The sequence below is a fragment of the Monopterus albus genome, unplaced genomic scaffold (assembly GCF_001952655.1).
Source record: "Monopterus albus unplaced genomic scaffold, M_albus_1.0 scaffold61.1, whole genome shotgun sequence".
In the NCBI taxonomy this organism is placed as follows: Eukaryota; Metazoa; Chordata; class Actinopteri; order Synbranchiformes; family Synbranchidae; genus Monopterus; species Monopterus albus.
In genome coordinates this window covers 67,555-92,788 of record NW_018127941.1, presented here as the reverse complement: position 1 = coordinate 92,788, position 25,234 = coordinate 67,555, and the positions used below count along the sequence as shown (strand labels likewise).

The 25,234-nt window shown below is 42.2% G+C and overlaps 2 protein-coding genes across 9 annotated transcripts in view; both read right to left on the bottom strand.

The window, feature by feature from the left end:
- dnm3a (dynamin 3a) lies at positions 1–21,906 on the bottom strand. Of its 7 annotated transcripts, none has more exons than XM_020603379.1 (21): positions 21,626–21,906; positions 21,307–21,535; positions 19,005–19,078; positions 18,457–18,612; positions 18,135–18,338; positions 17,633–17,731; positions 16,698–16,858; positions 16,477–16,619; positions 16,235–16,370; positions 16,012–16,079; positions 15,792–15,930; positions 15,606–15,692; positions 15,424–15,494; positions 15,270–15,330; positions 11,242–11,355; positions 6,551–6,660; positions 3,156–3,267; positions 2,394–2,555; positions 1,810–2,033; positions 1,581–1,739; positions 1–515 (listed from the first exon to the last, which is right to left on the bottom strand). In XM_020603379.1, the coding sequence occupies exons 2-21, from the start codon at positions 21,465–21,467 to the stop codon at positions 482–484; spliced, it is 2,475 nt and encodes an 824-aa protein (XP_020459035.1). In that variant the 5' UTR covers positions 21,468–21,535; positions 21,626–21,906; the 3' UTR covers positions 1–481. The 7 variants fall into 7 exon arrangements, with proteins under 7 accessions (XP_020459035.1, XP_020459036.1, XP_020459034.1 ...); XM_020603380.1 differs by having other exon boundaries at positions 21,307–21,527; XM_020603378.1 differs by having other exon boundaries at positions 21,307–21,906.
- Positions 21,907–21,974: 68 nt separating this feature from the next.
- Positions 21,975–25,234, bottom strand: part of mettl13 (methyltransferase 13, eEF1A lysine and N-terminal methyltransferase) — a 5,571-nt gene continuing 2,311 nt past the window's right edge. Inside the window, exons 5-9 of one of the 2 annotated variants that reach the window (XM_020603385.1) lie at positions 25,035–25,224; positions 24,709–24,864; positions 24,352–24,564; positions 24,136–24,267; positions 21,975–22,733 (exon numbers count right to left, since the gene is read on the bottom strand). In XM_020603385.1, coding sequence (XP_020459041.1) covers positions 22,456–22,733; positions 24,136–24,267; positions 24,352–24,564; positions 24,709–24,864; positions 25,035–25,224 — 969 coding nt within the window. In that variant the 3' untranslated portion in view covers positions 21,975–22,455. The remainder of the gene's footprint in view (positions 22,734–24,135; positions 24,268–24,351; positions 24,565–24,708; positions 24,865–25,034; positions 25,225–25,234) is intronic. The other variant, XM_020603386.1, reaches the window with a different exon arrangement.

Here is a 25,234-nt window from a genome sequence, read left to right as displayed (position 1 = left end):
ACACAAGTGAATACAATTTTATTAAGCAAGATGGAAACACTAGACAAATTCGTAAATGCTGCCAGAGAAAACTGCTTTTAGCATCTCACAGCTTTAGATAATGAATAATCAGGATACATGTTGAAAAATAAAATACCAGTTTATTCAAAAACAATAAAACTGTGCATATTCATATTCTCCCAGAGTAGAATTTTTCAAAAATAGGTTTTTGAATTTACATAATGTTCAGACATTTGAGAGAAGTCAACAGACAGTCAAGCACATTCCACCATTTATGGCCAGTGATATTATGTACAAAACAGGCCCAAGGCGGAGTGAGTTTTGCAGAAAGCAGCTCCCCGCAGAAGATGGAGAAGCCCAGCACAATGCTCCAGCTGGACTACACATCACACAGGTTATGGGTGTCTCTAGGTAGCAGTCAGTTGCAGCTGGAAGGATCACTGGGGCCAATGGGTAACGGAGTTCTGAGCAGAAAGGACTGCTATTTCACATTTGGTACAGCTGGAGGTTGCCTCCTGGAAAGAAGATCAGATCAAAGGTATTACTATATGATTCAGTACAATATAACAATATTAAAAGAATGTTCTTGTAAAACTATCAATCTAGTAATATCTTTGATGAAGTGAAAAGATTATCCACATTTTTTTTTTTGTTTTGAGAAGGACATGATGCAGTTGATCAGAAGATGCTATCTAACTAGCCTTCCTAGTGGAAGACCTAAAAAACTGATCAGAGACACAGTCTCTTATTTTTCATCATCACAATTTCTAAGTGTAATTATGCAGCAGCTACATCTACGCTGAGTTGTAACACAGGTCACCTTCAATGGGAAGAAATAGAAGCTTTCCAATTTTATATGCCCATTCTAAAAACAATTATGAAAAAATTATTCAAAACAGTGCATCTATAAAACTGTATTGTCAATAACCTTTCCAGTGATATATGATGACATGGAAGAGACTTAAAAAGTATTTACCCCATGTACTGAAAATCTATAGGGGAGAGAGTGAGCAAGAATGGAAAAGGGGCATAAGGTTGGATGAAAACAGTCATGAAAAAAAGAGGGAGACTGTATGAGGGAAAGAACCTAAAGAACCATTGGAGAGCACAAAGGAAATGAGGCAGAGAGAAAAAGGAGAAACAAGCCAAAAGCAGGGGAGGACCAGTGAAAGAGCAGAAGTCATGAAGTTTCTACATGAAAAAGAAATAGGGGGAAAAGGAAAAATAACGGTTATTGCATGAGGGAAACTAAGGAGAGCATAAAAATAAATCCATAATAGGAGAAAAGAGGGAAAATGGGGCATGAAGGACAGAGAAAGATGAAAACTTGACAGAATGCTCAGCCTGTTGTCTCTGGCTCCAGTATAAGGCTGAGAAGTCCTGTCTACTGAGGCTGATGGGAAAGAGAACATGAGAAACACATTTTCCAGCAGACCCCCACCCAGTTCAAATAACAATTCCCTCTACCCAAGTGCCTTTGTAGCACAGAGTTGTATGTCGGTGAGTGACAAACTGGAGGTTATTGTAATATACTGTAACAGGTCAAATTTCAGAACCTAATTGTGTGGTTTTGAAGTCACCTTGGCACAGAAGCCTGGTTTGGGTGGCCAGCTAGCTGCTGAAGGCCATTGGTGCTTGGGGAAGCAGAGAGTCTAGTGTGAGTGGGCACCCGAGGAACAGATGGGGCATGACGGCGATTCATTGGCTTAGCGCTGACAGAGTTTTTAGGGGGTGCTGGACTGGGAAAAGAAGAGAACATTAAGTGGCATCAATAGCAGAGTTTTGATTACTGCATATATATGTTTGTACCCGGAGGGCTGTATCCAAGAGGAGTCTACAGGTGGGGGCAGAGGCGTAGTGCAGGTAGAGGTGGAGATCTCTCCAATGATGGCAAGAGCCTCCTTCAGGGCAGTGTGTTTGCAGAGCACTTCTTCCCGGTGCTGCTGCTGCTCTGGTGACTCATCCATCAGCGCTGAGCATTCTCCCAGAGTGTAGAGCTGGGCCAGGAGCTCTGAGCTAATGAACTCCTTCACCTATAGAGAGGGATTATAAACAGCTGTGACAAGTCAAAATGTTAGACTTTGTAAATTGATAGTCTACTCTGATTTGGGATCATGACTCTAAATTCCTAAAGGGATGCTGAAAATCTTTTTCTCTTTGGTTTCCCTTTTTCATGTCATTGAGAAATGCTCGAGTAGTGTTTCAAATTGACAAAAGTTAACTCATGACAAAGTTGTAAAAGTTTTTTTTAATTTTTTTTTTTAAACAGACAATAAGGAGCAGGTTTTCGTGGGCTGGGAGGGAGCTGCTGGCTGGTAACAAATAACAGACAAACATTTAAGAGACGAGGAAAGGAGAAACTTTAACAAATCATTGTGGTCTGTGTAGCTTACGCTGTTGACCATGAGGTGCATGATGGTCTTTGGCATTAAGTCCTTGATGGTCTTATACATGATATTCATGTAGGAATCCACAAGGTTACGAATGGTCTCCACTTGGCGCTCCATTTGGGGGTCTGATAAGATTTCCAGAGCTCCATTTCCTTGTACATCCACCTGTGTGACAGAGAAGATGGAGCTGAGAGCAATTGCAGCACACACCGTTCAGACTGTGCATTAACCACTGATGTAGTCTAGTGTACTGCACTGCAGGGATTGCTGAGATAACACAGCTGGTAATACCATGCTAATGCAAATGTGTGAAACAATTAAGATCAGTCTTCCCATACCGTCACATCTATTCTGTGTTAGTGATGAGAAGAAGAACTGTATAGAGCCACTGTGATAGGAACACAGAGAGCAGAATAGAGGGAATGCAAAAGGAGGTAAGGAGGAGTGGGTAGAAAAAAGAAAAGGGGGAGTGGGTGAGGGATGAGGAACTGATGATTAGAAACAGACGAGAACACACACACACATACTGCAGTGACATCATGGGCCGAGAATGCTGTGCTGAAGAGAAACGACAGAGAAAGATAGAAGGGGTGGGGGACTTGCTTTTTCGTTTTGGCTGGGATGAGAAGGGGGAACATGGAGAGAAAGGGGTAAGGGGTTAGCAAAAGCATTAAGTACATATTACACAAAGGTAAAGGTGCAGAAAGTTCAGCTCCCCACAGCTAAGATCAGGCTTGGGTTCTATTAGGGGGTCAGAATACTAACGGTGATGTTCTCAGGGTAGACTCCAGCCCGCAGCAGAGAAGCCTTCCAGCTGTCCAACTCTTCCTGAGAGTTACAGGTCAACTCCAGGCATTTGTAGTCCTTATACACATTCCTGCAATTCAGCAAAATATTGTCAGATGACTCCGGAAACTACACTTCCTTGCTAATAATAAGACACTTTCCACAATGCGCAGTAATTAACACAAAGCCTTACATACCTTAAACAAATGTACCAAGACTGACCTGTTGGTTACCTTACATACGCCATGACAACATACAGTACAGTAGAAAAATCCTCCACAGGTTGTAACACTTACATACACAGTGCTGACCGATTATGTGTGAACACCATTATCCAAAATAGGAAGTCTGACCTTTTAGCAATTGTATTAAGTTTGATGCCACTGCCTTGCCAGGGCTTCCTGGAAAACAGAACTGTAAACCTCAACGGGATTGCACTAGAAAAATAAAAGGTTCATTAAAATATATATATATATAAGTAATGACATGATATTACTGGTTTCTCTTAGAAACCTAGTGTATGTGATAGCCAGAGTTTTTATGACAACAGTGTCTTCAGTCATTTTTAGCTACAAAATGTCTCCTCATTCTTACATCTACATTTCCAGTGGAAGCAAAACAAGTCTTGCTCTTCAACTTCTGAGAAGAGAGGAACACCATGGTCTGTAGCAGTTAGTAAAAAACAGTGTCCCCTGCAAAATATTGCCAGACTCCACCACATGTTGTATCAATCAGTTGAATTATTATTACCCATCTTGAGAGCTCCCACATTCAAGACGATGCCAATTGCCTATGATCGGTCTCTGCGTAGTTATTGTGTAGTGTACATACAAGAAGATAGCAGATCGTACGTTAATGTTTATGGTGTTCTAATTTCTTAATACACTTTCTTCACTCTTCAGTTCTTGAACCACTTTGCTCACGAGTCAAACATTACTGGAGTAAAGTTGCTTTCATGTGTAACAAATTTTTTAAAAGCATTTCTTTCCATTAACCTGACAACACAATGATCTGTAGTCTTAGATTCAGTGTGATTCAGCCTCCAGAGAACTGAAACTCACCTGAGCTCCTGTACACAGGTACCGATGAGGGTAAAGAGCATACTTAAAAATTTCATATGACTCTCCCACATCTTCAAATTAGATCACTGAAAATGTTTAAATGATAATTTCTTGTTTGTGTAAAAATGATAAAGTGTAAATGTTGTTACTTTCTATTATACATTTACTGTAAATGCTACACAATGCTATAAATAAAATATCAAATAAAATGTTACTTTATATAATTGTCAGAGCTTCCATGCTGCTTATTTGGTTGGAATTATAGAGCAATAAACAATGTCTTCATGAAAAACAAACATGTTTCCTTTTCATGTTGATTAATTGTGTGTGGTTTAGGCTAATACAGTCTCCCTAACTTTACAAACATTTAGCCTAGTGGAATGTACTGTACTGTATGTAGACATATTTATGTGGTGCACTGGCTAACCTGTGCCCTACTCCCACATCTTGTGCACTGTAAATGAAATGATACAGGGCTGACACAGGTTTTGCACTAACCCATACGGGCCAGCCTCATGTTGGGAACAGGTCCTTAATGGAACAAAGGGTTTAACAGATTTGGGCCAGTCTCCCCAAAATGTATTATGTTACATACATAAAATATTGTATACAGTCCAAAGGAATGTAAAGAGAGAATGCTTCACTGAACAGTGTTAAGGACAAAGCCACACGCACTTGCACATACACATAACTACAGACAAACATGCGCACATACAAAATAAAACAGTTTCATGTTTTCTCCACAGCTGCTGTGGTTGACATGGCCTCCCTCAGTGCAACTTATTCCATTATCTCCATCATCTAGTTGTTCCCAAGCTCCTTTCCCACTCTGTTTCTCCTCACTTTCCTCTTCACACCATCATATTATCTCTGTACTTTTGCTGTGGGGCAGCACAGCAAAATAAGAAACAAAAAAAGGGTCTGGACCAGCTTGTGGCCCATCTGTTAAACATTTTTCTTTAATCACTTCAGTTGTTTCTTTCCCCCTTTCGTTGCTTCCTTCTCACATAGCAATTAACCTCAAATATGTCAAACCTTTGTGTGTGTGAGAACCAGAGACAAAAAAAAAAAAAGAGTAAGAAAACGGCCAGAACTGTACAGAAACTCCAAGAAATAGACAGTCAGTGTGTGAGCTTATGGCTGGGCTAGGATGGGTGAGGCTAATAAGTCAGGGTGTGGTGGCTAACAAACAGGGAGCCAAGCCAACAATGACAATACTAGAATGCTATTACACTAAGATCAGGACAATAGCATTCATATACACCAGCAAGAACACATTAAAATTGTTCTGTGTGCTGATTTATCACTCGTATCAATTGTTTTTTTCTCTCATCTCCTTTGCTGTCCTCTCCTCAGCTCATGGTCAATGTGAGTTTTTGCACTCATCTTGAAAAATGTCTGTGGAACACTGCCTGCTTTAGATTTGAAGAGTTTCCTGAGGTTTTTGATTACTGTCAGACAGGGACAAAACCACTGCAATGTCTACCACACACACATAGACACACACATGCAGATACAGAAAGAGAAACAGAGAGAGTGAGGGAGCAGGAAAAAGGGGGGCGCCATAGGACAGACTTTTGACACATTCCTGGCTGATGGCTCTGATTCTCGCTCTCCCGCTTTCTTTCTCCTCTCAGCCCTTCCAATTCTTCTCTCTCCCTCCTTTCTGTGGTGAGTCGAGCAATTCTTTCCAAACAAGAGCAGCCTCATCTCTGATCCAAGCTCTCTGGCTTTGATTAGCTCCTTAATGAGCCTGCTGTTGGTATGCTGTGGTCTATACACACACAAACACACACACTGGCAAAGGCACGTATACACATGTACACACACAAATCCAGTTTGTGTCTCAGAATGCAGCATAGCACAGAATTATAAACAAAGCCCACATGCTCGGGTACAATCAGTCAGGCTTTGGGCCCGCTCCAGCTTCTAAACACTCCCTCTCTCTTTCTCTCATGCTGTGCCCTTGTCTCTCTGTCTTTCTCAATTGGTTTCACACACATAAACTCAGCAAACCCAAGCCCTGCCCTGCCCTTAACAGCCTGGCATATACTCAGAGACAAAAAAACTACAACCAGCTGGATATCCTTCCTTTCAGTTCTGGTGGCTAAGTTGAATGGAGGAGGTCAAAGGAAGGGCAAAACACCAGTCTGATATTGCCTCCCTATCCTCCTCTGACAATTCTACCCTTGCAAAATATCACTGCAACCTCAGCAAGCAAGTGACATAGACAGAACTCTCTTTTCTGACTCACGTACTCATTCACCAAACATGCAAGTACACAGAAACAGGCCTCCAACCACACATACAAACCTTAACTCAGTGTTGAAGATAGCAAAGGCAAATTTGCTGGACATGAAGCCCTTCTCCACATCTCTGAGCTTTAAGTTGTCCAGAGGAAGCATATACTTCTTCTCTTTCTCCTGGAAAAGAATAGAATACAGAGTGATAAAATTCAATAGAGGTGGGCAGAGTAAATTATGATATAATAGAGAGGTAACACAGGTGTTTATAGCTAAAATAAACTCCTAACTATAGTTTATGTTATAGCTAACAAACACTATGCACGTCCTGTAGTGAATATTCTTCAGTCTGTCAAGAGAAGAAAGAGGGGCCAGGGGACTTGAACTGAAGAAGGAACAGTGACAGAAGGCGAGGCCTTGAGGAACCCTGTGCTAGCAGAGCATCTGAGTTCAAATCTGATGATGTGTCTGTCTGACTCACATTAACAACCCACTAACTGGTAGAAGAGAGAGAGGGACGGGATAAGAGATGCCATAAGACTTTTTTGTCATCACCATGGGGACTTATGAATGACAGAGAACAGTTGGAAGAGTGCAATGGCCAGAGTGAGGGGAACCAGACAGCATGGAGGCAGGGTACTAAGGCAGGGAAGGAGGGAATGAGAGAAGAAGTACAAAAAAAAGAAAAAGAGGGAGAGAGGCCTGGTTCACATGTGAAAGTCATTAGTCAGACTCAAGCTCTAACACAACAATTCTCCTAAACTGAAGCCCTTCCCCCTCATCTCGCTTCCCCAGCCTGCTCCCCCCGTCTAACCTTCGAGAAGGGCCTTATAGATTGGTTATAAGAACAGCTGTGAATGAGGTAAAGATAAGGAAAAGATGAAAAAAAAGACGACTGCCATAGAGAAGAGAGCATGCTTGCAAGAGTGGACATCCTGAAAAGTCTTGGTTGTTGTCTGTGTGTAGATGCACTGTGTGGTATGCAATGTGAGTGTGCTGCTAGCACACTTTGGTCTTTCCTCTTGCAGTGCTCTTCCTCCATTCCTCTTTCCTTTTTTCCTAAGGGGCCCACTTCCTGTAACAGAGGCTGAAAAAATGACAGAATGCGACTGGCGCTTATACCGCAACATCTGGGATCGCTTTAGACAAAGGGGGAGGAGACTGAAGAGAGTATAGGGTGCTCTGATGGAATAGAAATAGAAAGTAGAGATGAGGAAGAGGAGGGATAGAGGTGAATAGAAGGATAGAGGGAGGTGAATTTTACTATACAAGATGAGGAAGAGTTGAAGAACACAGAGAGCAGGAGAAGTGAGGAGAAACTGCAGACCACTCCAAAGTTGATTCCCCATGGGTCCCATCAACCCATATATGGCTGCTAAGTTCCTCCCTAACTCTCTCTCCTTCTCTCACTCCCCTTATTTCCTTATGCCTTTCCTGAGTGAACAGGCAGATCCCTAGCTGTATGAGTGAATGTGCCACGTCAAGACTGGATACTACACCAGGACACAGCCCTGCGGACACCCAACTCAAGCTACATGAAAATCTCTGGAGGAGGGACACCCATAGGAGTGTATGTCTGATGTGCATGTGAGACCCCTCACCCTGCGACGCAGCACAAAAACAGGATAAGAAAGAAGAAAATCACAAAGGAAACATTTTGCTGACTTCCCTCCGCCACGGGCATGACTGCTAGCAAACAACCAGAAACGGAAAGACGCGCCTGAAGAGACGGAAAAGTGAGGAAGGGTCCTGCTCCGTCATCCCAGTGTTCAGACTACCTGTTCAGGATCTTACTGGTGTACAGTAGTCTGCACATTGGTTAGACTGTGCAAGGAAGTGCCTCCCCACCAATATTCAGGACCAACATGACAACCTGCATGTACTCTATGTTGAGGCAAATCTAGGGTCTAATTTTCTCTGCTGTTTCTTGCTTGCAGATGTGCAAATGCATTTCAATGTGCATATACTATCACCAGCTTTTGTCTCTCCAAACACAGTTATCAACTCTGCTAAAGATTATGTCATCGATTTTGTAGCATTTTACAGCTTGAATTAAGCATTGCTCTTAATGGCGAGTCATACATAGTTTAAGGCAGAGACGTTTAAAATTATGCATTTCAGCAAGCCAAGCTATAACATGGGCACTTTACTTTACTAATACTCAAGGCAGAAAAGCGACACACTAGCTTGTTTAACGAGGTTCTTATACACACATTCATGGTAGAGAACTTCTCAACTAACTGATTTTTATTCACACACGGCATCTCACCCTTGTAGTTTTTGCATGTGCAGCTGTGTGACATTGTGATGATGCTTTGTCTGTTCACAGACATTGTGGCACTGTTTTACACATGCATGTGCATGTATATATGTGTGCACCTATGTGTATGTGACATATTCCCAGCAGTGTCAGGGTGGTCATAAAGTATCAGTTGTGCCAGTTTTTCATATAGACTAATGGATTTGAGATATGGAACAGGCTGCACACACACACACACACACACACACAAATAGATGCAGAGGGGAGTGTGTAGATTAAGTGTATAGGCATGAGCCGTCTGTTTTTCTTCAGGCTGCCTGGCAGAACTATGGCAGTCAAGGGGTGAAGGAATGTATGTCTGTTCAGTGTGCTGTGGAGATTAAACTCTGAACTGTTATGCTGCACTTTCAGTATGAGGTCAATGCAGGGCACAAATGATGTAGTACATGAAAAGAAGTGTGGCCTAAGGATGTTAAAATTTTAGAGTGTATGGAAGCAATCCGACAAGGATGGAGAGAGGAGATTGGAAGGGGGGTTGATGGGAGGGGGGAATATTTATGAGAAGAGACTGTAGGAGTTGAGAGGAGAGAGGGGGAGTCAAAGGGGGAGGTCTGCAGTGTAGAAACAGCCATGTGGGATTTCTCTGGGCAGATCTTGGAAGCTGGTGTTTGGACAAAGCTTCAGATTTTCCAGCCAGGAATGTGTACAATCCCAGGGAGACTGCCAACCACAGAAAGGGGGAGAGAGAGAAAGAAGGGCAGTCAGAGAGAAAGTAAGAAACAGACACAGGGAGAGAAAGGGTGAGGAAAAGGCAACAGAGGTAAAGAAAGAGAAAATAAAGGGGGGCAGCAGTCAAAGAAAAAAGAAATGTCTGTGGAGGTAGTGTGGGAGGGGAGCAAGAGAGCGGGAACTGCAAGAGAGAAGAAGCAGAGGCTTAGTGTGTGCGCCTCTGTGTACATGTATTTGCATACACTGAAGCATGCAGTAGATGTGATCTTGTGTGATAATATATATGGGTGACCAGCAATGCGCTCAGGCCTTCCAAAATCATAAACAGCTGATTAACCTTCAAACATGGTATCATGGTCGAAAGATTATTCGACAAGTCCAACTGAACCAAAATTAACTGAAAAGATGTCGACTTTCATACTAGCTTTAATCTTTGTAGACTTGTCTCATCGTTGTCCACAGACAGCCAGAATTTGTGGCTTTGATGTGGTCACCAAATATTTGCGTGCCTGTCTTTGTATTATTTGTCACAGATGTATAAAGTATGTGTGAGTTGATTTGTAAATGCTTAGTAAGGCGATGACAGAGAGAAAAAAACTATAACACTGCATGTGTAGAATATGCAGGCGGCGGCTGGAAACACTTGTGTTCAAGAGATCTATTGTTTATCTTAAAAATGATGGTGTGTCTGTTGAAGTTAGTGTATATTTTTCTCCACTATTTGCATGCCAGTTTGTTTACAACAGTCTGCATGTATTCTGTATACTATATATACAAGTCTGTCCACTGTGTGTCTTTGTGAGTGCATGTGTGAGTATGTGCGTGCCTTAGTTTGGCTTGGGGCAGCTCCAGCTGTGTCAGAGTGAGATGCACCAAATACCTTAACTCCCAGATGAGGAAGAAAAAGAGGGAGTAAGGGGAAGAGTGAGTGGAGAGCAGGATGAATGGGAAGGGGGGCGTCAAAGGAATGAATGGGGGAAATAGAGGGGTTCAGCTGCAGGTGGCAGGAGACAAAAGCAAAGAAAATGGTTAGCTGGACAGAGAACCAGCATTAGATGCTCTTTTAGTTATGCATTCATTGGTGTTGTATGTCACAAAACAAGGCCCGTCTGTTTAGTTGTAGCCACAGCACAGCCTTCAAACCATTTCACTGTGGTTACCCAGGACAACAACGTATTTGTAAAAACACTACAGACTGTTTCTACCAACACTCAATTATATCTGTCAAACAATACATAACTGAACTTCATCTACAACCGCATTGCCTATGGTGTTTTCGTCCAGATGTGAATGTTGACAGGTGCTTGTTCGTATCCATATACAAATACCGTAATGTGCTTTCCTATTGTGATCTCAGTTCCTGTAGCCCTTTCCTCTTCCAATGACATCAACTGTGATAGGATAAGACTGTTGTGGTGTGTCTGCCTGTCTACACTTGCTGTGCAGACCTTCTGCTCCTGTACAGCAGGCACAGACAGGCAGACAGATGGCAGCCCCACTGACATCAAAACAGAGGGCCACTACCTGTTACTTTAATAAAACTTCAGGGGCTTCACTGAAACTGTGATGACAATATCAACAGTTTTTTTCCTCTCTCAACTTCCAGATTAACATGCTGTTTCAAAATGAAATATAATAAACGTGAAATGACTTAACTGTATTGCTGTTTTGACTTTACTGTTTAATATATATAACATATCATAGAATAACCTATATGTTTGATTAGCATGATGAGAAGACCAGAGGATAAGTGATGAATGTGAGCACCTCACCTCATCATCTTTGAACCAGGACAGACTCTCAGCCGTGAGGGTGAACCAGTACTCCTTGGATCCACCTTTCATGATGCTGATATTGCTGATGGTCAGCCAGCCCTTGCGTATGACCTGCACAACAGCCAAGGATAAGGAGCTCAGACAGCAGGACTGACAGGATCATCACAATGGCACTCACTGGGCCGGTTTACAAAAAATTAGATCACAGGTATTAGGTGTGCAAAGCTGGTCACACAGTAAGAGTGGACCTTCCTGATGAAAATAAGAGTAAAAGTCAGAAACAGTTGACACTAGGGGAAAAAAAGCAAGATTTTGAGAGATAAATGGCATAGATTATGCAGCCATTGGGCAATCACCAAAACATTTTAATGACCACCAGTGAACATAATTAGTCAAAAAGAAGAAGGCAAAGGCAAACACACAAAGCACAGAATCAAAACTTACATTTGGAAATAAAAACCGGATTGAAGGGACTGGAAAAAAGTGTAGTGAATAAGTGAACAGACGTTATGAATTGACATAAAGATACCAAGACCTGACAGATAAAGAATGAAGAAAAACATGAGGCTAGAACAAGCAGTAAGTGCATGTTTTCTGCCATCAATAGCAAGCCAGCCCACAACCCTTGAGCTTGACTCCTGCACACACATATTTCCAATAGGAGCAGCAGTGAGTGAGAAGGCTTAAAGAGACCAGTCTCCTACTATTAGACTTGAGGGAGGGGCCGCATCCTGGAGGAAAACATGAAATTAAAAGGCAAAATTAAGATGGAGTAATGGAGTCCCACAGGGGACTCTGTCATTCTACTGGGGTACTTTAATGCCCACGTGGGCAACGACAGTGATACCTGGAGGGGCGTGATTGGGAGAAACGGCCTCCCTGATCTGAACCCGAGTGGTGAGTTATTATTGGATTTCTGTGCTAGCCATGGTTTATACATAACAAACACCATGTTCAAACATAGGGGTGTCCATCAGTGCACATGGCACCAGGACACCCTAGGTCGAAGGTCGATGATCGACTTTGTAGTCGTTTCCTCTGATCTTCGGCCATTCGGACACTTGGGTGAAGAGAGGGGCTGAGCTTTCAACTGATCACCACCTGGTGGTGAATTGGATTCGATGGCAGGGGGAAAAGCTGGACAGCCCTGGAAGGCCCAAGCATATAGTGAGGGTGCTGGGAACGTCTGGTGGAAGCCCCAGTCAGAGAGGTCTTCAACTCCCACTTCCGACAGAGCTTCAAACAGGTGCCAAGGGAGACTGGGGACATTGAGTTCGAATGGACTATGTTCCTCACCTCCATTGCCGGGGCGGCTGCTGGGAGCTGTAGCCGTAAGGTCTCCGGGGCCTGTCGCAGCGGCAATCCCCGAACACGATGGTGGTCACCGCAAGTAAAGGATGCTGTCAAGCTGAATAAGGAGCTCTATCAGGCCTGGTTGGCTCATGGGACTCCTGAAGCAGCTGGCAGGTACGGACAGGCCAAGGGGGCACACCCCTGGCAGTCGCCATGGCAAAAACTTGGGCCTAGGAGGAGTTTGGTGAGGCCATGGAGGAAGACTTTTGGTTGGCTTCAAAGAGATTCTGGAGAACTGTCTGGCAGTTCAGGAGGGGGAAGCAGTGTTCTGCCAACACTGTTTACAGTGGAGGTGGTGTGACACGCCTCTGCAGCATTGCGTGGAACTCGGGGACAGTGCCTCTGGACTGGAAACCGGGGTTGTGGTCCCCCTTTTTAAGCAGGGGGACCGGAGAATGTGTTCCAACCATAGGGGGATCACACTTCTTAGCCTCCCTGGGAAAGTCTATGCCAGGGTACTGGAAAGGAGAATCCGACCGATAGTCGAACCTCAGATTCAGGAGGAACAGTGCGGTTTTCGCCCCAGCCGTGGAACACTGGACCAGCTCTATACCCTCACTAGGGTGTTGGAGGGTTCATGGGAGTTTGCCCAACCAGTCTACATGGGTTTTGTGGATTTTGAGAAGGCATTCGACTGTGTCCCTTGTTCGGGATTATGGGGTGCAGGGCTCGTTGTTATGGGCTGTCTGTTCCCTGTATGACCAGAGTAGGAGCTTGGTTCGCATTGCTGGCAGTAAGTCAGACCTGTTTCCGGTGCATGCTGGACTCCGCCAAGGCTGCCTTTGTCACTGATTCTGTTCATTATTGTTATGGACAGAATTTCTAGGCGCAGCCAGGGAACGAAGGGTGTCTGTTTTGGTGGCCGCAGAATCTTGTCTCTGCTCTTTGCGGATGATGTGGTTCTGTTGGCTTCATCAGTTCAAGGCCTACAGCGTGCACTGGAGGGGTTTTCAGCCGAGTGTGAAGCTGTGGGGATGAGAATTAGCACCTCCAAATCCAAGGCCATGGTTCTCAATTGGGAAAAGGTGGATTGCTCTCTGCGGGTTGGGGCGAGTTGCTCCCTCAAGTGGAGGAGTTTAAGTATCTCAGGGTCTTGTTCACGAGTGAGGGAAAATGGAGTGGCAGGTTGACAGATGGATCACTGTGGCATCCGCAGTAATGCAGTCTCTGGACCGGTCCATTGGGATGAAGAAGGAGCTGAGTCATAAGACGAAGCTCTCAATTTACCGTTCGATCTATGTTCCTACCCTCTCCTATGGCCATGAACCTTGAATCATGACCGAAAGAATGAGATTGTGGATACAACCGGCGGAAATGAGTTTCCTCCGGAGAGTGGCTGAGCGCAGCCTTAGGGATAGGGTGCAGACCTCAGTCACCTGTGAGGAACTTGGAGTGAAGCTGCTGCTCCTCCACATTGAGCGAAACCAGTTGAGGTGGCTCGGGCACCTGTTTAGGATGCCCCCTGGATGCCTCCCTGGGGAGGCACTCCGGGAGAAGGACTAGGGGCAGACCCAGAACATGTTGGAGAGACTATGTCTCCCGTCTGGCCTGGGAACACCTTGAGGTTCCTCCTGAGGAGCTAGAGGAGGTGTGTGCGGAAAGGGAAGTCTGGGAGGCTCTGCTCAGGCTACTGCCCTCGTGACCCAGTCTCGGATGAAGCAAATGAAGACGGATGGATGGATGGAAGATGGAAATGTTTTTCATTACATTAAGGGTTAAAATAAATTGTTTTGTGGAAGACATTGATAGTAATTGATAGCAGTATTTAATAATGAACTACTATCAAAACATCATATTAGAAGCTGTGGACAAAATGAGCTGGTGATGACTGTTATATTGACTGAACAGAGTTATACTGGGATTGTGCTTTTAATTATCTCTGCCTTGAAATGTGCCACATAACTATGATGTTACACTTTAATCATAACTGATTAAGACAAAAAACACCTCATTGTTGCTTGCATTCCTGTGAAAAGCCAAGCTCAACAGTGGCTGCGTGATTGAACCCAAAATCCCCTTCAGCAAATTCAGAACAATGCAATTAATGTGCAGCAATGAATGCTGATTAATGCAAAACACATGGGATTGTGAAAAAAAAAAAAACAAAATTTAAGATGGATGGGAAAGGTTTACCCATGTACACTTAAATTCTGTGCTGCATACAACCATTGCCAGCAAAGTATAATTTCTGAGTGTTTACTCCTTTATACATCATCAGCTAAGAGCAAAATACTTGTGAACACATACATAAATATGACTCTATTTTTTGCTTAAACATGGCAAAGGCAATACTAAATGTAGTTAGCCAGCCTTCTCTCTGGCCTGAGGGTGACAGGTCTAAAGAAAGGGTGTTTATGATACGAAATTCTGGATTTTCATTGATAACATTGGGTTATTTAGTTGACAAACTTTCTGGTGGCACTACAATAGATCAAAAGTCATTCAGATGCATCCACTGGCAATCATGAATGTTTTTATTCAGTTTAATGACAATTCATAAATAAATTCATAAATAGTTGAGACATATTTTGCTCTGACCAAATTGTTGGAGTGATGGACCAACAGTCAGGCCATTTGGTCAACACACTGAGTGACTTTCTCTCCAGATGCATGCACCAGTCTCTGATTTTACCTCTGATATTGATTTTAATGAATGCTTTGAAAAGTCTCACCTGGTTTCCTGCCATCCCTGCAACAACCTTCTTATGGCTTTGGTTGTGTGCTTGTTGGGTGCTGAGAAGGAGGAAGAGCTCATATTACTTACTCTGTTAAGAGTGCTAGAATGTATAGTTAATTTTCTAGTTTAAAACAGACAAGGTTACTCACTTAGTGAAGCCAATGAAATCTTCATGTTTGGTATTTATGTAGGCAAGCTGTATGTCAATGAGCAACAAGACCTGAACAGAACAGACATACATTAAATGGAAAGCAAGAAACTACACACTAAAATATTTCAGCAGAGTTAATGAATCTGATCTGCACACAGTGTGCAAATGTGAGTGAACAACCTGATCTCTGCATTTGCTCTCTTGTTCTTGGATTTCAGTGGTTACAATTCTCTCTGTCTCATCTCGCAGTTTGGGAAAGGAACTGAGCTACAGATAAAACATAGACCAGAAGTCAAATATAAGACCATCTGACACCCTACAATGTATAGTATATCATAAAAGTACATGACACACACAACTTTATACCTTGTTAATACACTGGTGCACAGTAGTCTTTAGTTCTTGACAGACCATGTCAATAAATTTAACACACGGCCCCTTTAGTTTGGATATCTGTTTCTTCACTATGGCTTCAAAGGCCATGTCAGGAGTGAACAGACCAGTCCTGTGGGGGAAAAAAGTGATAAGAAAAGAGTGTATATAATATAAAATATTTGCCATTTATGGGTAGAACATGCTAAAACACCTGACACCATGGATGTTTCTGATTGCATAGTTGATTTCCCGGCGTATCCTCCTGTCATCAGACTCAATCTGAAGACAAACATAGCACACTGTCAGTCAGAGTTGACAACCTGGCTGTAGCATCACAGATATTAATGCTCATATTCATGGGGCTACTACAGAATAAATGCTGTATATGCACAAACCTCATCATGCAAAAATCACACACAGAACAACACACACACCTTGGATAGCTCATAGGGGAAGCGCTCATGAAAAATTTGGTTGATCCTAGCACCTGCTGACAGATTAACGATGTTGACTTCGTCACCCAAGCCCTCAATTAGTTTCTCAAAGTCAACAGCCAAGTGCTGAACTAATCTGGAAGGCAGACAGACAGAACAGGAGAAACACTGACATGTAAACAATTTCAAAGAGAATAAACTGGCACAAACACACACAAGTGCACACAGAATGAGTGACTGACTGTAGTAGTGTCTTGGTCCGACGTACAGGGTCATCAGGACTATACTGTCTGTACAATTCAGCCTCTTTGTTCAAAGCCAGGAGCTCACTCTGTAAACTGCTTTGAAAGGCTGGCAAAGTGTCCCGGATGTGGTTTGTCAGTTGCTGCAAACAAATATTATCACTAGTAATACATACACACACAACATATTTGCTTCTCTGTATGTGTATGTATTTCTTTACCTGGTTGAGTATTCTTTGTAAATATGGGGTGCCCATTCTTTCATCCATGTGTTTGTAGGCCGGATGGGACAGGAAGAACTTCTTCTCTGCGAGCAGAGCTACCTTAATATCCTTTTTCCCATCAATGTCTTTCTGGCTGCGGTTCACAACCCCTACGTAACCTGTGGATGAAGAAATGAAAGGGGAAATGAAGTGCAGATGAACACTGTGAAGTAGACAATGTGCAACAATGCAGACAGATTCAACTTGTATTTTCTCACGTGTCCTTAGGAACTCTTCCCAAACTGCCATTTCTCCCATTAAGACTGTATCATACAAGCAGGAAATAAATGTGTTTGTGGAACAGCAGAGCACATGGTATGAAGTAGGACAAATCCCTTATTTAGTACACTAATAGATGTAATATCACAAGGCTCCATATCTAATGCTTCAGATCTATGCTGCTTCTAGGGTAGTTCTTTCAGTGGGCTTCCACAACTAATGCATTAGTAAGAGAAGCATGAAGGAGCCAGCACCTGGTCGTGCCTCATTCAGTCTGTACACTGCCCGGGAACTTGCAGGCTCCTTTCCTTTTCCCGAAGTCCCCACTTTGTGAGTAGTACTAAGCACACGCACACACACATATACAAAGCACAGATTTTTCCCAGACATCAGGCAGGTTTGTTCTCAGCTGTTACACAGACTAATATAGCAAATAATATCATCTCTTTCTCTCTAGCTCTTGCAATAAATGCATGTTAAAAGCCACACACACACTCACTGTCCTTACTGTGGTGTTAAATAAAGTGCATAGCCATCTTTGTGTTTGAGCTGCTGGCTAGCGATAAAAGACACAATCATAATGTCAGTCCCCTGTCAGTCCAGTGTGACTAAATTGCAGCTAGATAGCTCAACCAATGCACATTCACACACATGCACACAAACAAGCAGCATACCTCTGCGTAGGGGAAGCAACCTGTTCTCTAGTATTTCTCGGGCATCTGTTCCTCTATCCATCAAGTCCAGCTTAGTGATTACACCAATTGTGCGTTGGCCTAAAGGAGACAGGAAAAAGAAAGAACATTTTATAGTAACCTCCTGAGTACATAAAATAGCATGGCACTCCTGCTAAACCGCTTTATAATAAATGCACACATTTGTGAGAATAAATTCCCACAAAGGCAGCAGGGTGTAGAACAACAATCTCTAGACATAATATAACCCAACAGGCAGACACTAATTGACATAATGCATTCCCTAGCCCCTAACCCTAACACTTAACCATTAGAACTAGAGTAAATGCCTAATCCTAACCCTAACTTAAACCTAATTCTAACTTGAACCCTCAAAAAGGTGTTTCAGGAAGTAAGGACCAGCCAAAATGTCACTCTGTAGCAAAAAAATACTTTTTTGGTACTTGCTATGTAGCAAGTACAAGAACACACACATGTGATTTACCCTGTGGGTCAACATCTTTGGCCAGTTTTAGTGCATCAGAGTTGGCCAGGTCAGTATTGGCTGGCGTGACAGCCAGGATGAGACAGTTTTCCCTGCAGATGAACTGCATGATCATGTCTCGTATCTGGTACTCTATGTCTGGTGGCTGGTCGCCCACGGGAACCTTGGTGATGCCGGGCAGGTCTACAAGTGTCAGGTTCAGCACTGAAAATGCCCACACAGGCAGAAGAGTACAAATACACAGATACAACATCAATATGTCAGAAACATACCACACAGATTATATGTGAATTCCAAGTAGAACACACACAAATGCACACACTGTTACCATGCGGTGAATAAATCCGCAGGTTGATGGGGACAGCAGAGATGCCCTTGTTAGATCCTATCAGTCTGCACGTCTCTGCCTCTATCTCCTGGCGAATCTCATCAAAGTCTGCAAACTTTTTTCCTTTACAATGGAGAAATTCCCCATACTCTGGAGAGACACACAATGAACAGAAAGACAAGCTATTTTTAAACCAATGACACATTTATACTATGATTATAGGTTTGGAGGATTTCGTTACAAGGGCAAAGTATGATACAGCAGAATAACTGCATGCTATATTATTTAGCTGCGTTTACTCGTATTTGAACTCTTCCAGCATTTTTTTAAAAGCCATTTAAGATTATTTTTAGATCAAGGAAATTCTGTTGTATTGTTTCTCCTTAACCGAGGGTAGGGGGGCAATAAATACAGCAAACAATTTTACATTAGTTCAGAGCGTTAGATTTCACTGGTCAAGCTCAGTCATTGTGAAATTGCACACTGCCATCTGGTGACAATTTTAAATAACAGAATAACAACAGATAATACTGTTTACCCACCTGTGTTAGCACTAAGTAGCTGGAGGATTAAAGGTCTGCGAGTGACAATTCCTGAGCCCCGTGGAAGGAAGTCTCTGTTGGAGAAGAAAGAGTGAATTAGTGAAGGATACACACACAGGCAAACTGCTACTGGTTTTTGAATCTTGTCCTGAAACAGCAGCTTCATATCTGCCATTTTAATTACATTACATATTGTACAATCAGAAATAAGAATGTTGCACTAAACAATATAATTTTCTTTTTAAAAAATAGCATTTTAATTGTAGGAATGGTCAGTACATTAGTTTCTGTTTAGTTTCCACAGACTCCAAAAATATCAGGAAGGCTAAAAAAGTCTTTACCATGTGATCATATAAGAGTAAATGCTAAATACAGTGTTAATTATAAAAAAAACTAAATGCGCAGGGTAAAAAAAATCCTCCTCTTTCCTATTAAAATCAAACTCAGGAAGTTTACTTTACTGCATCCTGTCCCAGCTCAAACTGCTGGCAGAGTCCCTCACAAAAGGGGTGTCATAACACACTCGTGGCTAAGACAAACAATTTAGGTTTGTGATAAAATACAATACACACTCAGGAAAGCAAGTATTAACACCCTTCTGTAGTTACTGGCAGTGCTTCACATTTTGCCCTGGATGGACACTAAATGTCTCCTTCAGTTAATAGAGCTTTACCGTTTCATGCATGCTGGGAGAAAATGAGAAAGCTACTGACTTACTCACCAGCATGCCTTTCTGACAAACAACTCTGTCAGTCACGAGGGGACTGTGTTATTTTTCGTACCTTGAAATCTTTTAAAGGTCTGAATATAATATGATTCAACAAAGCTCTGTTTTGCTCAGCTTCAGTTTTGGTTAACTGAATAACCTGTAAGCTAGCTAGAATGTTGTGTCCATTACTTTAATGGAGTCATGTTAATCTAGTGCCCTTTATAAACACCTACAGAGCCTGCCTGTGTGACAAAATGCTGTACTGGCTAGTGTCATGTATACATTTCCACCTCTGACATCCACCACTTCAGACTACCAAATATAGGACACTGTAATTACAACATTATAACTGGTTAAGAACGGTTGCCTGTCCCAGTTTTAATTCAAGGGCACACAGATCATTGTGTAGCCTATCAGACTTGTCAAGCCACTGTATTACACTTTACGATGGCTTTATATTTAGGATGACAAGTGAATAACAGTATATAACACATACAGATTTTTTTGAGTCCCAATTTATGGAAGTTGTTTTAAAGGATTTTACTAGAATTTGCTACAATCATTTGAATTACATAATGCATTTTTGGTATTACTTTCTAATAGCCCTGCCTTTCAGTTATTTAGGGTGACATATTGAAAAGAAAGGGTTTTTAAGTTGAACCATATACAAAGACACACACACTGTTTACACCTATACTTTACATATAGTCTTTGTATCTTATGGGTATTAGTGGAAAAACATTACACCTAAGGACTAATGCTTTGAAGATCAATTATAACTAAAAGTGTAGTGGTGTGCATACACGGGTATATAGAGTATACCCAGCCCTAGCCAGTAGGGATTATACCTACCTAAAATAGATAGTTATCCTACAGTTACAGTCTTCTTATACAGTATTCAGTGGAATTTAACTGCCATCAGGAGACTTTTGCTCCTTGCATCATATTTTATTAGCTCATCATTTATTGTGTATATAAAATGTTGAATTGTGAAGGCAATGGTATCTAAAGCTCTCAAATGAATGTAGTCCAGTAAAAGTACACCATTTCTCTCTGACTTGTCATGAAACAGCAGTATAGTGGGCCAAATTAGAAACTCTTAAGTACAAGTATTTAAGTAAATGTCCATAGTTACATTTTACAGTAAATCACATTACCTTCAAATTCAACAAACTGTGAAGCTGTGGGTGACCAGTGATAGTTGTCATGTCCATGGAAGCAGCAGTATACCCAGCAACACTACAGCACCACACCACAGGTCATAACCCATTAATAAAAACAATTTGGAGGTTGGCAGTTTATGAAAAACACTCCTGAGAGGTGTCTAGACTTTGTATTTGGTAAAGATATAGTTGTATATGTCTATAATCCATTAACTAAAACTGATGGGCTTCTTGTTTTCTAATGTTGCAGTAATGTTTTTGTTTGTTGGGTTTCCAGTAGCAATTTATAAACCCTTTAGTATAAAGTGTACTTTATTAGAAGGTTGGACACGTTTTTGATATCTCATCGTTATCCGCAGAGTACATACAGTTAGACTGTGCAGGTTGTCCCTTGCTGTGTGCACTTTAGTCAAGAGTTAACTTAGCTTACCTTCCCACAAAGTTTTCTAGGACGGAGCTCTTTCCTGCGCTCTGGCCACCCACCACAGCTATCTGTGGCAGGTGAAGGCTACAGCTCTGCCCCACGCTGCTCAGGGCATCTTGGAGGCGGTTGACCAGGGGGATCAAATCCTCCATCCCGCGGTTGCCCATCGCAACAGGACAGCCGCGTTGCCTCTTTGGCTCTTTTTTAAATCCTGTTTTACTCCGGTTCTAGGATACTCCAGAAGACAGAATAACTGCCATGGTTAATGATTACTGACAATCATGCTATTGTCATTATTAAACTGTACAAAACCTAAAAATAATACTCTTGTTGAAGGTCAGTGCCAACTTTGATAGGTCCACAATCACGGCAGCTGTTAGCACGTTACGTTAGTGCGTTTGGTAACGAAGATAGAATCCTAGTCTCCAAAACAGGTCCGTATAGACATTTTTGATGTTTCAAAAGTCCAAAAAGCCGCAGTGTGTTGTTTTCTTAACCTCTGGAGACATTTAAGCTGTTAGCACTGGTAGCTGCGCTGACTCTGGCCCATGGTTAAGGAGGAAAATGTTCTATTTTGACAGCTAACGGAATAAAGTGTAGTGCGCATGCGCTGTAGTCAGCAACTTTAATTTGGCAATCTCCTAATGCAGAAGACAGACAAACTTCACAGCCAATTATGAAAGAACCTTGATTTATCAAACACCAAGCAAGAATTCACTCCTCCGGCCGACACCTATTTAAACTCTTACATATGCAGAGTGAGTAGGAATCTGCTGCGACCCCATAAACACTGTAATGTAATGTTGGTGCATTCTTTGGCAATGAGAGAGTGGGTAAGTCCCAAGTCGTCCATAGGCAACTACAAGCAAGTGAAAGAGAAACGAAACGGTACATAGGGCCTATAATGATAAAATAATAATACTGATAATATATGTTTAAATAACCAACCAGTGGAAATTATTTTTGTAGAAGCACCACATTATTGTGTTAAGATAAAAACGATTTTTACTTGTGAATGGATATTATATACATCATAGTACATTTCATTAAATTGCACTGAATGGCAAAGTCAGTGTACTCATTCTCAAATTTTATCTTCACCACATTGCCTTGACACATGATTGAAGTCAGTCTCCCATTGGTTGCAACTAGTCGTTACTCTACTTTCAGGCCTTTTAACAGCTCTAAAATGTCTATATCTGGGCTCTTGTTAGAGCAAAGTGCATTCTGCAGACTCTTGGCTGCTTGGTTCAGGGATGGAAGGATGTTAGAGGCATCTGTGTTTTTGTTTTTTCCATGAGAACAAAGGAGGACTTCATTGACCTCCCCTTCAATCTTTCGAGAGAGGATGGTGGGAAACACACCGCTCACACGCTCCAGCACGCTTTTCCTCAAGGCTGAGTCACGGCTCACAAGGTTCAGCATGAATATACCTGGTTGAGTGGCAAACAGGGATTAAAGGGGGAGAAAAGATTAAATATAGATGAAATACAACTATGATAAAGTATTTCTAACAAAAAAGAAGACTTTACATATAAAATGAGACCATTAAACATTAAGTTGCTTACTTTTTTACAGTAGTTATAAAAAGGCATAAAAAAGATTTAAGTGATTGCATAAATATTCACCCTCTTCAAGTCAGTATTTAGTAGCAGCACTGAGTCTTTGTGGATAGGTCTCAAACAGGCTTTCACATCAGGACACTGCAATTTTACCCCATTCTTCTTTGCAAAACTGCTCAAGTTCTGCCAGGTTGCACGAGGGTAGGGCATGAACAGCCCTTTTCAAATCCAGCCACAAATTCTCTATTCTACTGAAGCCTGGACTTTGACTCGGCCACTCCAGAACTCTCACCTTGTTGTCTTTAAACCATTTGTGTGTAGCTTTTGCTGTATGCTTCAGGTCATTGTCTTGCTGGAAACCATTTTGGTCTCATCAGACCAAAGAACTTTCTTCCACTTGACCATGGAGTCTCCGATATGAGTTTTCTTCAACAGTGACTTTCTCTTTTCCACTCTCCCATAAAGCTTTGACTGGTAAAGAACCCGGGCAACAGTTGTTGTATGCAGAGTCTCTCCCATCTCAGCTGTTGAAGCTTGTAACTCCTTCAGTCATAGGTGTCTTGGTGGCCTCTCTCACTAGTCTTCTTCTTGCACAGTCACTCAGTTTGTGAGGACGGCCTGATCTAGGCAGATTTAGACATGTGCCACGTTCCTTCCATTTCTTGATGATGGATTTAACTGAACTCCAGGGGACGTTCAGTGCCTTGGAAATGTTTTTATATCCATCCCCTGACTTATACTTTTCAGGAACCTTTTCTCTGAGTTGCTTGGAGTGTCCTTTTGTCTTCATGGTGTAATGGTAGCCAGGAATACTGATTAACCAGTGACTGGACCTTCCAGACACAGGTGTCTTTATAGTACAGTCACTTGAGACACATTCACTGTGATCCCCATTTCACTAATTGTGAGACTACTAGCACCCATTGGTTGGGCCTCTGTTCAATTAGGTCAGTCATTTTAAAGACGGTGATTATTTATGCAGTGACTAATTTTCCATTATATATTTTTATTTAATTGACATTAGGTTTGTAGAAACCTGTTTTCACTTTGACATTAAAGAGGATTTTTTGCAGTTTTTTGTCAAAAAAAGCCAAATTACACTGGACCATGATTGATTTATAAAATCAATAAAAGGGTAAAACATCCAAGGGGGTGAATACTCTTTACAGGCAATGTAAATCCCTTTTTAACTGTTTAATATTTCTGTTCTTAATAAAATGTTACACATTAACTGCCATTAATATGATAGTTTCAAGCAGACAGAGACAAGTACCTCTGGGGGTTAGCAGGCTGTAGACTTTTTGCAGGATGGAAGTTTCTACAAAGGCAGCAGGAGGACAGCTCATACCCACAGTGCTGTCTTTATTGTCTACATCGAACATGATGGCATCAAACAAATGCCCACCTACAGAGGAAAAAATGTCACTTCTTTGTATTACTAATATCTCTGATAATAAATAAATGCCATCTTCTATCATCTGTCACTAACCTTCTTTCTCAAGGGCACAGATGCGTTCAAGGCCATCCCCAAGAGTGACAGTCAAATGATCATCCGGTCTAAACCCAAACCATTCACTGGCCACTTTCAGCACAACAGGATCTAGTTCTACAACCTCCACAGTAACATTAGGCACAAAGTCCCGCAGAAACTGAGGCAAGCCTCCGCCACCAAGCCCTACCAGAAAGACAGACACTGGGACATCTAAGAAGGAAGATGGGGGGGGGAAGAGATCACAGGTAAAGATTAATCAAATATGATATTTTATGCAAGGTGCATATTATGTTCCTCCTTCTGCCATCCCCTTTTACAACACTGACAAGACTGTACAAAATGCTATTTACACACCTTTGTTCTGGGGCATGCCCACCCCTAGCATGGCGAGGCCAGCCACCATGACTTCATGGTGAGCGCACAGAAAGCCACTGTCCACTGACAGAGCGGTTGTTGTTGGAGCAGCTGCTGACTTGGTCTTCTTTCTGCTCTTCTTCTTTTGACTTGAGGCTTAGAAAAACACAAATTTCCCCCATTTACATCAATATTATACCATTATAACACATATACAGTATACTGCCATTGTCTTTTCTAATAATTAACTGTTGGCCCTAAAACATATATTATAGTAAAGAAAGAAGAGCATAACAAAGTCCATCAAATGAGGTAAAATGACTCACAGGTACTTGATGGGACAAGACGGCTCTCTGACTGGACAAGCACAGCATTAGAAAGGAACACAAGTCTGCGATATAATTTTCCATCTTCTCCTCTGACATTCTCTACACAGTATTCCCCACTCAGCTCAGTCACACCCCTGCTGACCTCCTCTCGCCAGCCTAGGTCACCTCCAACTGACAGAAATGGCACCTAAGAAGGG